The sequence below is a fragment of the Pristiophorus japonicus genome, chromosome 1, assembly GCF_044704955.1.
Source record: "Pristiophorus japonicus isolate sPriJap1 chromosome 1, sPriJap1.hap1, whole genome shotgun sequence".
NCBI lineage: Eukaryota > Metazoa > Chordata > Chondrichthyes > Pristiophoridae > Pristiophorus > Pristiophorus japonicus.
The window spans coordinates 147,321,728-147,334,630 of NC_091977.1; the positions used below are offsets into that span (position 1 = coordinate 147,321,728).

A 12,903-nucleotide genomic window follows, 5' to 3' on the forward strand; every position below is an offset into this window, starting at 1 on the left:
TAATGACACGGGAACTTAGGGAGGGAATGTCCGAGGGAGTGCAATCGACGGCACAGGCTGTCAGGGAGGGCATGCAAGTGTCGGCACAGGCCGTCATGGAGGTAGCTGCTGCAATAAGGGCACACAGCCCGGCCAATCAAATGACACCTCCATGAAGAAGTGAACATTCACTGAGATGTGGATGAGAGATGGTTGCAGCCTTTCTTTGCTGCTTTTGTTCTTGTTCTTGATGTAGCTGTAGTAACGTTTTTCAAATTGAAATTATTTTGTAAGTTTTGTAACTTTACAACTTATAAGTGATCTTAGGATTTTTAAGTGATCTTATCGTGTAAATGCGCTCACTTTTTGTAACTTATTTAATTTTGCATCTAAAAAGTGATCTTGAAGTTTAAATGATCTTAAGCATGTAAGATTTTTCACATTGAAATTGTTTTGTAACTTTACAAGTTTATAAGTGATCTTAAAGTTTTAAGTGATCTTCAAGAATCATATTAAAAAGTAAAGTTTGATACAACAAATATTTTATTACAGTGATGTTAACTTTTCAATAAAATATTTTTTCATTAAAACTGAATCAGGTTCCATTAACACAACACAATGTAAGAACAACTGCAAAGAATAAACATGTCCATGCGCAATAGTGGTTGCAGAGCCCTCAGGCATCAGTAGTTGAAGCGTTCACAGATGAGCTGCTGGTGCAGGGCTCGAGCAATCGTTAAAGGAGCACGATGGACGGCCATCCTCCGACCTCGTGCTCCGGCATCAGGCACTTGCATGCTTTCCTGATTGTCATCATCATCCACATCCTGCACTTCCAATGGTGCTCTCAATGATGCTGCGCGTCGTAATGTGCGCCATGTTGTATTGACGGGCAGCTTCCGTCCTCGTCACGCGTAGGGGCGTCATGAGCCAGGTGGTCAGGCCGTACCCTTTGTCTCCCAGTAGCCAGCTCTGCTCTTCTGGCTGCTGCTCAAACATGTCAGATAGAATGCTGTCGCGTAGGATGAACGCATCGTGGGTGCTGCCAGGGTATCTCGCATCGACTAACATGATGCGCTGCTTGTCGTCACACACGAGCTATACATTGATGGAGTGGAAACCTTTTCTATTCCTGTACTGCTCGGAATCCTCCACAGGTGCTCACAAGGCGATGTGGGTACAATCAATGCAGCTCTGTACCTTTGGGAAGCCGGCAATCCTGAAGAAGCCCACAGCCCTCTCATGGATCGCTTGTGCAATCATTGGGAAATTGATGAAGTCATTCCTTCACACATACAGTGCATCCGTGACCTGGTAAACGCAGGTATGTATTGCACGTTGAGAGATGGCGCACACATTTCCAGTTGTAGCCTGAAACGATTCCGAGGCATAGAAGGCAAGTGCAGCTGTTACCTTCACTTCAACAGACAAGGCAGTCGGCGTTCTGCTTCTGGGCTGCAAATCTGCTCTCAGCATATCACAGATCTCAACGACAACTTCTCTGCGGAAACGCAGCCTTTTGACACAATCAGCCTCGCTCATGTCCAGGTATGAGCGCCTGGCTCGATATTGCCGACGTGGGTAAGGTCTCCTGCCCATCAACCTACGGGCGATGATGTTCCTGGTGCGGTGAGGTCTAATCAATTCTATCCTATGCAGTGAATTGCTGGAGAACCATTGCATAATCTGTGGTGTTGACAATGCAGCACCCATTCTGCAATTACAAATTTAAGTTTCAAACAGGCTATCTGGCTGCCTCTCCCTGTCCCCTGGCCGAATGGCCTCAGTCTCCCTCGCAGCTCGAAGGCTGCTTGCTGTGTCTTCGGCCGCCATTAGCCACTGCCGCCTCCCCTATCCCATGGCTGAATGGCCTCAGTCACCCTCGCAGCTCAAAGGCTGCTTGCTGTGTCTTCGGCCCCCGTCGAGCCACTGACGCCGTCCCTGTCTCCTACATGGAATCAAGGCCTGCCTGACGCACCGCAACTCGAAGGCTGCTGCTGCTTCACACAGGTAGGAATGTTCAATATTTTGTCTTTGCTTTGTTTATAATTTTTTATTCAGGATGGCTCTTTATTTGTATAAGTAAGACTGTTGAACGCTTGTAGAATTTAATTACTTCCCTCCCTCACCACCCCCCGTTGTTCCCTTCGCCTGATTTGTAACCTACGTCTCATTTCTAAAGTGTAGGCAAAGTTTTTCTGAGCGTACAAAAATCTAGACTTACTCCATTCTAAGTTTGTTTGGAGTAAGTTTTCACTGCCTAAACTTTCAAAACAGGTGTACGTGGCCGGACACACCCCATTTTGAAAAAAAAAAATCTGTTCCAAAATGAAACTGTTCTAACTGACTAGAACTGGAGCAAACTAAATGCCAAGAATTGCAATTTCTAAGGTATTCCATTCTAAACCAGTTGCTCCAAAAAAATAGGAGCAACTCAGGCCGAAACTTGACCCCAACATATTATTCTGCTGCTAACGTGTAGGTGTTGTTAACGGTCCTATCCCTTTAAGGCCAAAGTTTTTTTTGTCCTCACTCAAAAAAATACACCATGAATGTTGCTTTCATCATAGATTAGTACTTAGATTGCAGTAGCACAGTATAACAGAGGAGAATGATTTGGTGGATTAGCAATTGCTTAGGATTGCTGGAGAATATCTGTCATGTGATAAATATGACTGCAAAAAACAAACTTGACAGGTTTTTTTCCCATATGAAACTGGAATTTACAAATTATTATTATACTCAGAACATTGGCCCCGATATTGGTGGCCTTACCGCCCACTGCCACCGACTGCCACCGTGTTGTGCCTCCAGTCTCCCCTCTGTGCCAGTTTCCACTTGGGCTGGAGCGGGCAGGAGGCGAGTACCGCTGGGAACTGCCCGCTGGCGGCCAAGTAGCGTAAGTGACCTCTCACCCGCCAAGCTGCCAGATTGGTGCGGGCGGAAGTTGGCGGGAGTCAGTACCAGCAGGGGGAAGTACCGCTGCATGGTGACAGGTCTAACCCCGACGGTAAGTACGAAGACCTGCAAAAAAAGGTTAGTGAACATATTTTTAAATTTTTCTTTACAGCAACTTACCTGGATGGGGTCCCCGGAAGGTGTTCCGGTGTTTTTTTTTTTAAATGATTTTTATTTTCAGGTCTTCCACCCTCCCTGGGCCCAACTCCAACCTCGGCAGTACTTGGGCAGCAAGAGCCTTTGCCGCCGAGATTGAGAGCTCCCGCCCGCTGCTGCCCAGATTGATGGCATAAGCCATTATTTTGCCGTCGGGCGGTACTGCCATCACATTTAGTGGAATCATCCTGGCAAGGTACCGCTCGGTCGTTCGGTGGACGTCGACGGTCCTTTGGGCGGCACTTGGGTGGGCCTTGGCCTTCATCAATTTCGGGTCCATTTTTATGTTTTACTTATTTTTAACCGATGCTTTAATAAGCTGACTGCACATCGAATGGAAAATCAAGAATCAACTGTGTGCTCTTTTTGTGTACAATATTAACCTCTTGATAGTGCAATCAAAATATATTTTCTTTAGTGTGAGACACCACAGGCTAGGAGATGTGAATCCTTTGTGCATTGTTTGAATCAAACTCAGCTTCCTACCCTACATCCGATCTGTTACCCAAAAATGCTTTCTTCCTTGATCCTATCTCTTCTTGACTGGTCATCTTGAGGTCTGATTTCTTCAACATTCTTCTTGCCAACCTCCAATCAGTCTGCAACTTATTTGAAATGCTGTGGCTTACATCCTCACTTGCACAAATTCCTGCTCTTTCATCACCCGTCCTTATCAAGCTCCCCTGGCCATCTATGTCCCAGAGAATTGATTTTAAGATCTTCATCCTCACCTTTAAATCCTTTCATGATCTTTCTCCACTCTCCTCAGTGATCCCCTCCAATCATATGTCGCCAAGCACACCTTTCCTCCCTCTGACACCAAGTTACTCCTCACTGCTTCTACCCTATCATTGGTGGACGCTCATTTTCAGTCATTATTAACTGTCTTCTGGAATTTCCTCCCTAAACACCAATGCCATGCTCCCTCCATCCTTGCTTTCAGAAGCCTCATAAAACCCTGCTCTGTGGCCTTGTTTTCATCCACACTTCTTAACCTCTCTGTCCCTTTTTCCTTCCTGCTTGGTGTCCATTTTTGTCATCCATTCTGTAAAGTACTCTGTAATGTCTTTCTATGGGTGACGAGTGTTGTAGAAATGTAAGTTGTTGAATTTATTTCGTTTCACAGGTACTGTGTAATTACACAGAATCTACTTAATGCACTGCAGTATGAATGATAAATCAGATGAATTAAACATGTACTCTTGCATGTCTGAAAACATTTTGCATATAACTATAATAAATGCACCACATTATCTTGTTGATATTTCTCAGATTCTTTCCTTAAAACTGAAAAAGAAACTATTGAACAATCCCAAAACAAATTCTGTGGAAACATCATCATTAAGGTCACAACAGTAACAAACTACCCATTATGAGAGACCAGTAACGTTTATTGTTAAGCACAGAAAGTTTGGATTGCTAAAATATAATTCATGATCTGGAACTAAAACATAATTTTCTCTTAGGTTTTAACATAGAAAAAGCTGATGCACAGTAACTGCTTACCTTTCACAAGCTCGGACTGTCCATGCTGCAATTATCCACAATGAGATGCTGAAAACCAACAGTACTGTTCCTGGACATATTGTCATTAATGTCTTCATTATGAAACGAGTATTGAAGTTTATTTTATTCAGTGCTCCAATACTTCTTGATGAAGCATCCGTAAAAAGTTTGCTATGTAATAGCATTACTCTGGCAATAAGGTAAAGTCTAAGAAACATTGGTATTGATAAGATTATATCCACATCTGCTGTTGCTGTAGATGTTATATATGAAAAGGCAATGCGTGCTGTCCAAGTGAAAGTATAGTTTCCAGGTATTGGGTGAATAGCACATACCAGTATTTCCAAACAGATGAAAAAAATCCGCTCATAAGTCATGGCTATTCTCCAGTCATCTGCGCCATTGTCTACCATGAATAACTGCAAGGAAATGGTATAGTTTTATTACACTGTCCAATTTTCACACAGAGGATCAGTATTCACTTCAAGTGCAGAAATTGCCATATTACTTATTAAAAGCAGCTTCAAACAGCAGTATAGACAATATGGTACCTTGGTGAGACTTAAATATTTCTGAACCATTAGTTCATTTTTCAATTGATGTAGCAGAGAAAACTTCAATGGCTTCAATAGAAATGAAAAATCGGGAGATATATATAACGGACGGCTGAATCAATATCGCCCGCTTTATACTATCGCCTGGGTTTTCAGGTTTAAAAAGATTCAAACATGAAACAAAGCAGTTAATATAACTGGGACATCAATAATTCTCAAATGCAATCCAACCAAATTATTGTTAAAGAATAATCAACAGGTACACATTTAAATAGTCTCCCAACTTATCTATAGAAATCTTTAATCTATCACTTTTTAAAGTTCAGATTTTCCTCAATTATTTTACATGGATGCCAGCAAGTTTGCTGTTTAAGGAAAAGTTATTAAGGGCAATTTTCTTTGGAGTTGAATTCGTCTCCAATCTTTCTTTCCATTGATAATGGTAAAATGTTTGTCTTAGAAATTGACCTGCCAGCGCCTCCAAGGGGCGATAACGGGGAGATAACCACTTACCGAACGGGCGCAGCGAGATTGTCGACTCCCGCTAACTTCGACGGGAGGTTTGCGGCAGCTGTAAGAAATTGTGCCCAGATCTCCTTCGCCCAGAGATCATGACATTATTGCTGTGCACATTGCCCCGGAAGTGCCCGGACCCGAACTTCGTTTCCGTCCGCTACAGCATTGCCGGGCGAAAACACCGACAGCTGCAGGAGGCATTGATTGGGAGGCCGGGAGCTTCGGGGGCGAAAGTTAAAGGGGAGGTGGCCGAGGTAAGTACAAAAATTTCTACAATGCTGTTTTTCAATTTTTTTCATTCCTCTTCGGCAGTGCAGCGGGCTGTTTGAGCCGAATCATGGCTGCCATCAAGGATCTGCTAACTGATCCCAATACAAAGCCTGCAGTGATGGCCCTTCCCGTTAAGGGAAAGAAGGAGCCTTGGAAGACGGTAGCACTGCACATCCAATTGTGCAGCGCTGCACATCTACTGCCCCACCTGCATCCTGTCGCGCTCCAGGAAGAAAGTGTAATGCTTAATTTAGTGCTCCACTTCCTTCTCGGAGCGCAAACACCGAATTTAAAAAAAAACTGGGAATCATTAGCGCCTTGCGCTAATAATTCCTAGCTTTCAAAAGTTAGCACCCTATTTTTTCTTCCCATTTATCTATCAGTTTCAATTCGCAATTATTATAAGATAATGAGGGGGCTGGACAAAGTGGATGCAGAGAGGCTATTTCCACTCATAGGGGAAACTAAAACTAGGGGACATAGTCTTAGAATAAGGGGCCGCCCATTTAAAACTGAGATGAGGAGGAATTTCTTCTCTCAGAGGGTTGTAAATCTATTGAATTCTCTGTCCCAGAGAGTTGTGGAGGCTGGGTCATTGAATATATTTAAGGTGGAGATAGACAGAGTTTTGAGCGATAAGGGAATAAAGGGTTATGGGGAGTGGGCAGGGAAGTGGAGCTGAGCTCATGATCAGATCAGCCATGATCTTATTAAATGACAGAGCAGGCTCGAGGGGCCAAATGACCTACTCCTGCTCCTATTTCTTATGTTCTTATTATTCTGTTATTGCAAATATAAAATAACATTTCTGAAAATATTTTTACATGCACACATTTTTGTACTTTTAAGTGCATATTTTAACAAATAGCCAAAAACCAAACCAAATTTTGCCCAAGCCAGTTTTCTGGTGTACTGCCAGAGTTATGCATGTTTTTCTAGGCCAGAAATATTTTGCCAATGTTTCCCCAGTGTATAATTCAAATGTAGCGCCACGCAGTGTGTCCAGTTGCCCTGGGGGGTGGAGCCTGCTGTCTGTGCCGAAAAAGCAATGTTACACCTTCTGCACATGCACGACAAAAAAAGTGACGTTTTTGACGGTATTTCAATGGATGGCAGTCGGCCATTTTTAAAGAGCCAGTTGTGTGAGAAGGAGTGCCGTGTGAGAGCATTGGAAAAATCGGATCTGCTGCAATACAAGATGCAACGACCAAGAATTTCTTACAGGAAGAAATGGAGGCACTAGTTACTGTAATTGAGACCAGATGGCAGGAGCTGAACACCAGCATAGGTCACATAAAAGTTCCACCCAAAGAAATGAAGAAATGCTGGAACCAAGTTGTAGAAGATTACTGTGCAATGGTGACCCCCACGAGGTCTGGAGGCCAGTATGAAAAGAAGTGGCAGGACCATGGTCAAGTAGTTAGTGTAAGTAATATTTTCATTTATTCAATGGAATTGCAATTGTAAATGTGACCAGTTGTATATGTCCCACCCAGCAGAAAGACAACCTCTCTAAAAAGTTGCATTTTCATCTTTGCAGAGGAAGGTTGCACATAATGGCCCCAAATTTCCCCAGCCGCTTAGAGCGGCGTACTTAGATGTGGTGCGCCGACTTCGTGGGGGGAAAAGCGCATCGAAAAATTACCGGCATAATTTGGCCGTTCCTGGATCCCTGTGGGCCTGTGGCGTGGCGTGGCGCGGAGAAACCTGTGGGGGGGCAGAGCTTGGGCCACACTTGTTCAGCGCAGCCAGCAGGGGAGTGGGGCTTAGGCTTGGCGTGTCCTCGAGTGCTGGCAGGGGATTCATGACTGTTTGTGCGTAATACGCGTTAACGCGTGTGCACATGCGCGATGGGACAGGAACCTTGGCAATCGGCCATTTAAAGGGAGAGCGTCTTCGTTGCCTCAGCAGCATTGGCAGTGGGCCATATTAGAAGGTAATGTGTGAATTGTGATTTTTGGGTGCCTGAGGGAGTGGAAAGGAGTGCTGCATAGATGCATGAAAGGTGAGAACTGTGTGTTTTCAAGATCACCTGAATGTAAATCCAATACACCAATGATGCAAGAGCGTGCAACAAGGACGAAGAATGTCTTGTATGAGGAGGTGGAGAAACTAGTCACTGTCATTGAGGACAGATGGCAGGAGCTGGATATCAGTAAGAGTGGTCCCACAAAAGTTCCACCCAAAGAAATGAGGAGACGCTGGAACCTAATTGCAGAAGAATTTTCCGCAGGGGTGAAGACTACAAGAACTGGAAGCCAGTGTAAAAAGAAATGGCAGGATGTTGGTCAAGTAGTGAGTGTACGTATTATCTTGAGTTTTAAATGGAATTGCAATTGTTACTGTGATCATTTGCATATGTTCCATCCATCAGAAGCTCACCATGTGGCAAAAATTATATTTTCATCTTTGCAGAAGAAATTGGCCCACAACAAAAGGGAGAGAACTAGAACAGGAGGAGGGCCACCAAATCTGCACCAACTATCACCCCGGAACAGAGGGTCGCTGCCTTGCTGAGTCACACCTGCAGAAAAAGAATCAGCTCTGCACAAGCTTGGCCCACACGCGAGGATGAGGGTCAATCATGAAAATGCATCGTCGCCCTTCAAATCAACCTGCTGACTGGCCAGCTACGCATGAGACTACTCATTCTACCCATCCTGCTCCCTCCTTTCCTGCTAATCATTTGACTGATCTGTTGTATTTTGCAGAAGAAGATAATCCTGAACATTCTGAAGATCAACAAGAAGATCCAGGTGCATCCGCTCCAGACCAAGGCGGGTGTGGGGAGGAGGGGTCCATTAATCTGTGTTCACGGGAGAATGCTGATCGTGATATGGATCAGTCCATGGTACAGGGCATCACTTTGCCAGACGTCTCCATGAGCTCTGCCACGACATTCCTTGGTTTCACACCTTCCGAGGTTGCGGGTCCCAGTGGCGGTGGTGGAAAGCAGGTTGTAACACCTAGGATCCCACCGTCCCAGCCTGCGCCTCGCACTGGAGGGGTGCCGCTATGCAGACCCACGGCGAGGGGAAGGAGAAGCCGATCAGTCTCTCCTGAGAGGCAGCCTTCATCAGATGTACATCAGGTTATGTCATTGGGTGAGGAGACCAATGCCCTTACCCGATCACTCGTGGCCGCCGTCAGTGGGGTGCGTGATGAGGTAGCGACACTGTCGGGAGAAATATCGGCTCTGAGACAGGAAGTGAGGGCGGGCATGTCAGAGGGAGTGCAAATGATGGCAGAGACCATGAGGGAGCTAGCTGCTGCAATAAGGGCACACAGGCCTGACAATCAAATGCCACTCCCACTGCAATCCCCACACCAGCCTCTGTTGAGACCCAAGCCGGGCCCCCAGCACCATTCCTCACCGCCCCAATCACCATCACCGCCCCATAAGGAAGTGCACATTCCCCGATATGTGGGTGAGAGATGGGTGCAGCCGTTTTTTGCTGTTGTTATTGTTGTTATTGAATTGCATTGTAAACTTTCCAATAAAAGATTTTTTGCATTAAAACTGAATCATGTTCCATTATCACTATACAACATTTAGGAACAACTGTAAAAAAAAACATCCCTCACCCCTACAGTCATGCGTGCCTGCCGCCACTAGCCCTGGCCGAAGGGCTAGCCGGAGCGTTCTGCAGTCGGAAAGGTAGGGCTGCTCTATTTTCTGTAGCTGATTTATCTTTCAATTATTTTTGATGATGTCGTGAAGATGTTGTGCTGAAGTTGTTTTGATGTTGTGCTGATGCTGTGAAGGTCTTTAGTGCTTTAGAATCCTCTAACTCACCTCCCCCGCCCCCCCTCCCTCATCCCCCCACCCATCTATGGCTACCTGTGCTGATTTCTTAAATGTAGTAAAGGTTGTCTGTGCCGACAAAAGTGGCCAAAGACACTGGCCTAAGTTAGTTTGGAGTAACTTTTAGCTGGTCAAATTTGCTTCCATGGCCAAAACAGGCATAAGTGGCTGGTCATGCCATCGGTTGGAGAAAAAAAACGAAATTCAAAAAAAACCTAACTGACTTACACTGGAGCAAGTTAAATGGGGAAATTTGCAATTTTTGAGTTACTCCACAAAAAGCTACTTACTCCAAAAAAAGCGCGGCAACTCCTGGGGAAATTTGAGCCCTATAAAAGGGAAAGAACTCGAACAGGAAGAGGCCCAGCAAATCTGCAGCCACTGACACCCTTGGAAGAGAGGGTCACTGCTTTGATGGGTCCTGCCTGGAGAAAAGCAACCACCACTGCACAAGCTGGGCCCACACTCGACGGAGAGGGTAAGTCCTGCAAATTCCACCATCTGGCTTTGCTAAAAGTTAAGTACTGCACGGGCTAGCCTTGCTTTGGCTCCTGGGGATGTCTCCGTCAGCTACGCTTCGGTTGATGCAATGTGCTGTCATTCATCGTGATCCTTCAAATCAGCCTGCTGCCTGCGCTGTGTGAGCCTACTCATGCCACCCACCCTGCCCCCTCCTCTGCTGCTAACCATTTGACTGTTCTGTTATATTTTGCAGAACTTGAGGCCGACCCTGATGATGCAGAAGAAGATTCAGACGAGGACGAGCCTGAAGAGAATATCTTCCAATCCTATCCTCCAGACGAAGAGCATGGGGGTGAGGGGGAATAGGGAGGGGGAGGGGATGAAAATGAATGAAGCCCCCACTGTTTTACTGACTTTGGTGGATGTGCAGGTGCCACCCATTGAGGTGCCAGCCCCTTCCGTGACTAGTGGTTTGAGTGTTGATGGGACATTCCATGGTTTCCTAACATCTAAGGCTGCGGGTCCCAGTGGTGTGGTGCAGCAAGGCACACCCAGGGCCCCACCTTCCAGTGGTGGGGTGCGAGCCCATGGGGAGGAGGGGAAGGAGAGCTCGACCGTGCTCTTCCTGAGGATCGAACAGATATGGCTCAGATGATGGCAATGAATAGGAAGAGTGTTGACCTTACACGATCATTCCTGGACACCATCAGTGGGGTGGGTGATGAGGTAGCGGGACTGTCAGGAGAAGTAACAGCAATCTCACGAGAAATGGGAACGATGTCCAGGACCATGAGTGAGGGAATATCTCAGTCAGCTGAAACCATGTCAGTGACAATGAGGAAGGGTATGTCACAGGAGCTGATGCACTGTAAGTGAACATCTGGGAGCGAATGTCAGAGGTAGTGCAAACATGAGGGAGGGAATGTCACAAGTTGTTGAGACAGTTTTGCTCAACATGAGGGAGGGAATGTTGCAGGTCGTTGAGACACTGTCAGGGTGCATGAGGGACGGCATGTTGGAGTTAGCTGCTGCAATAGGGAACACGCCCAGACCCTGCGCCCATTGACAGAATCAACTGCCACTCGCACTCCAATCCCCACACCAGCCTCTGAAGAGACCCAAGCTGGGCCCTCCACATTGCCGCCTGGGCCCTCCCCCCCTCAACAGGTGCGCACTACCTGAGATCTTGGTACCAATCCCAGAAACACTGCGCCACCGCCTGCGGTCAGGAGTGGTGGAGTCACCAAGACCAAGCACGGCGGGCGGTCTTAGAATAAGCTGGAGGAGAGATGGGTGCAGCCTTTCTTTGCTGCTGTTGTTGTTAATATTATTGTTACTGTTTTAACTGTTGTTCTCAAATTAAAAGATTTTTGTTAGTTATGTAAATTTACAAGTTTAAAAGTTAGTCAGTGATCTTAAAGTTTTTAAGAGATCGTAGAGTTTGGATGTGATCGTAATTGAAAACTTTAAAGTTTGATACAAGAATAATTTTATTAAAGCTAAGTTGAGTACAAAGAACTGTTTGTTAAACTTTTGGATAACATTTATTTTACATTAAATCTGAATCATTTTCATTATTTGTTCCATTATTAACACAGCAGGCACGACAGGTTCTTTGTTCTCACTCCCCAAGGTCAGTACGGATGGACCACATAGAAACATAGAAACATAGAAAATAGGTGCAGGAGTAGGCCATTCGGCCCTTCTAGCCTGCACCGCCATTCAATGAGTTCATGGCTGAACATTCAACTTCAGTACCCCATTCCTGCTTTCTCGCCATACCCCTTGATCCCCCTAGTAGCAAGGACCTCATCTAACTCCTTTTTGAATATATTTAGTGAATTGGCCTCAACAACTTTCTGTGGTAGAGAATTCCACAGGTTCACCACTCTCTGGGTGAAGAAGTTCCTCCGCATCTCGGTCCTAAATGGCTTACCTCTTATCCTTAGACTGTGACCTCTGGTTCTGGACTTCCCCAACATTGGGAACATTCTTCCTGCATCTAACCTGTCTAACCCCGTCAGAATTTTATATGTTTCTATGAGGTCCCCTCTCATTCTTCTGAACTTCAGTGAATACAAGCCCAGTTGATCCAGTCTTTCTTGATAGGTCAGTCCCGCCATCCCGGGAATCAGTCTGGTGAACCTTCGCTGCACTCCCTCAATAGCAAGAATGTCCTTCCTCAGGTTAGGAGACCAAAATTGTACACAATACTCCAGGTGTGGCCTCACCAAGGCCCTGAACAACTGTAGCAACACCTCCCTGCCCCTGTACTCAAATCCCCTTGCTATGAAGGCCAACATGCCATTTGCTTTCTTAACCGCCTGCTGCACCTGCATGCCAACCTTCAATGACTGATGTACCATGACACCCAGGTCTCTTTGCACCTCCCCTTTTCCTAATCTGTCACCATTCAGATAATAGTCTGTCTCTCTGTTTTTACCACCAAAGTGGATAACCTCACATTTATCCACATTATACTTCATCTGCCATGCATTTGCCCACTCACCTAACCTATCCAAGTCGCTCTGCAGCCTCACAGCATCCTCCTCGCAGCTCACACTGCCACCCAACTTAGTGTCATCTGCAAATTTGGAGATACTACATTTAATCCCCTCATCTAAATCATTAATGTACAGTGTAAACAGCTGGGGCCCCAGCACAGAACCTTGCGGTACCCCACTAGTCACTGCCTGC

General features: G+C 45.7%; 1 protein-coding gene across 1 annotated transcript in view; it reads right to left on the reverse strand.

The window, feature by feature from the left end:
• LOC139265992 (small conductance calcium-activated potassium channel protein 2) overlaps nucleotides 1-12,903 on the reverse strand; it is a 271,997-nt gene that overhangs the window by 184,595 nt on the left and 74,499 nt on the right. Inside the window, exon 3 of the mRNA XM_070883704.1 lies at nucleotides 4,600-5,018. Within this exon, the coding sequence (XP_070739805.1) occupies nucleotides 4,600-5,018 (419 nt within the window). The remainder of the gene's footprint in view (nucleotides 1-4,599; nucleotides 5,019-12,903) is intronic.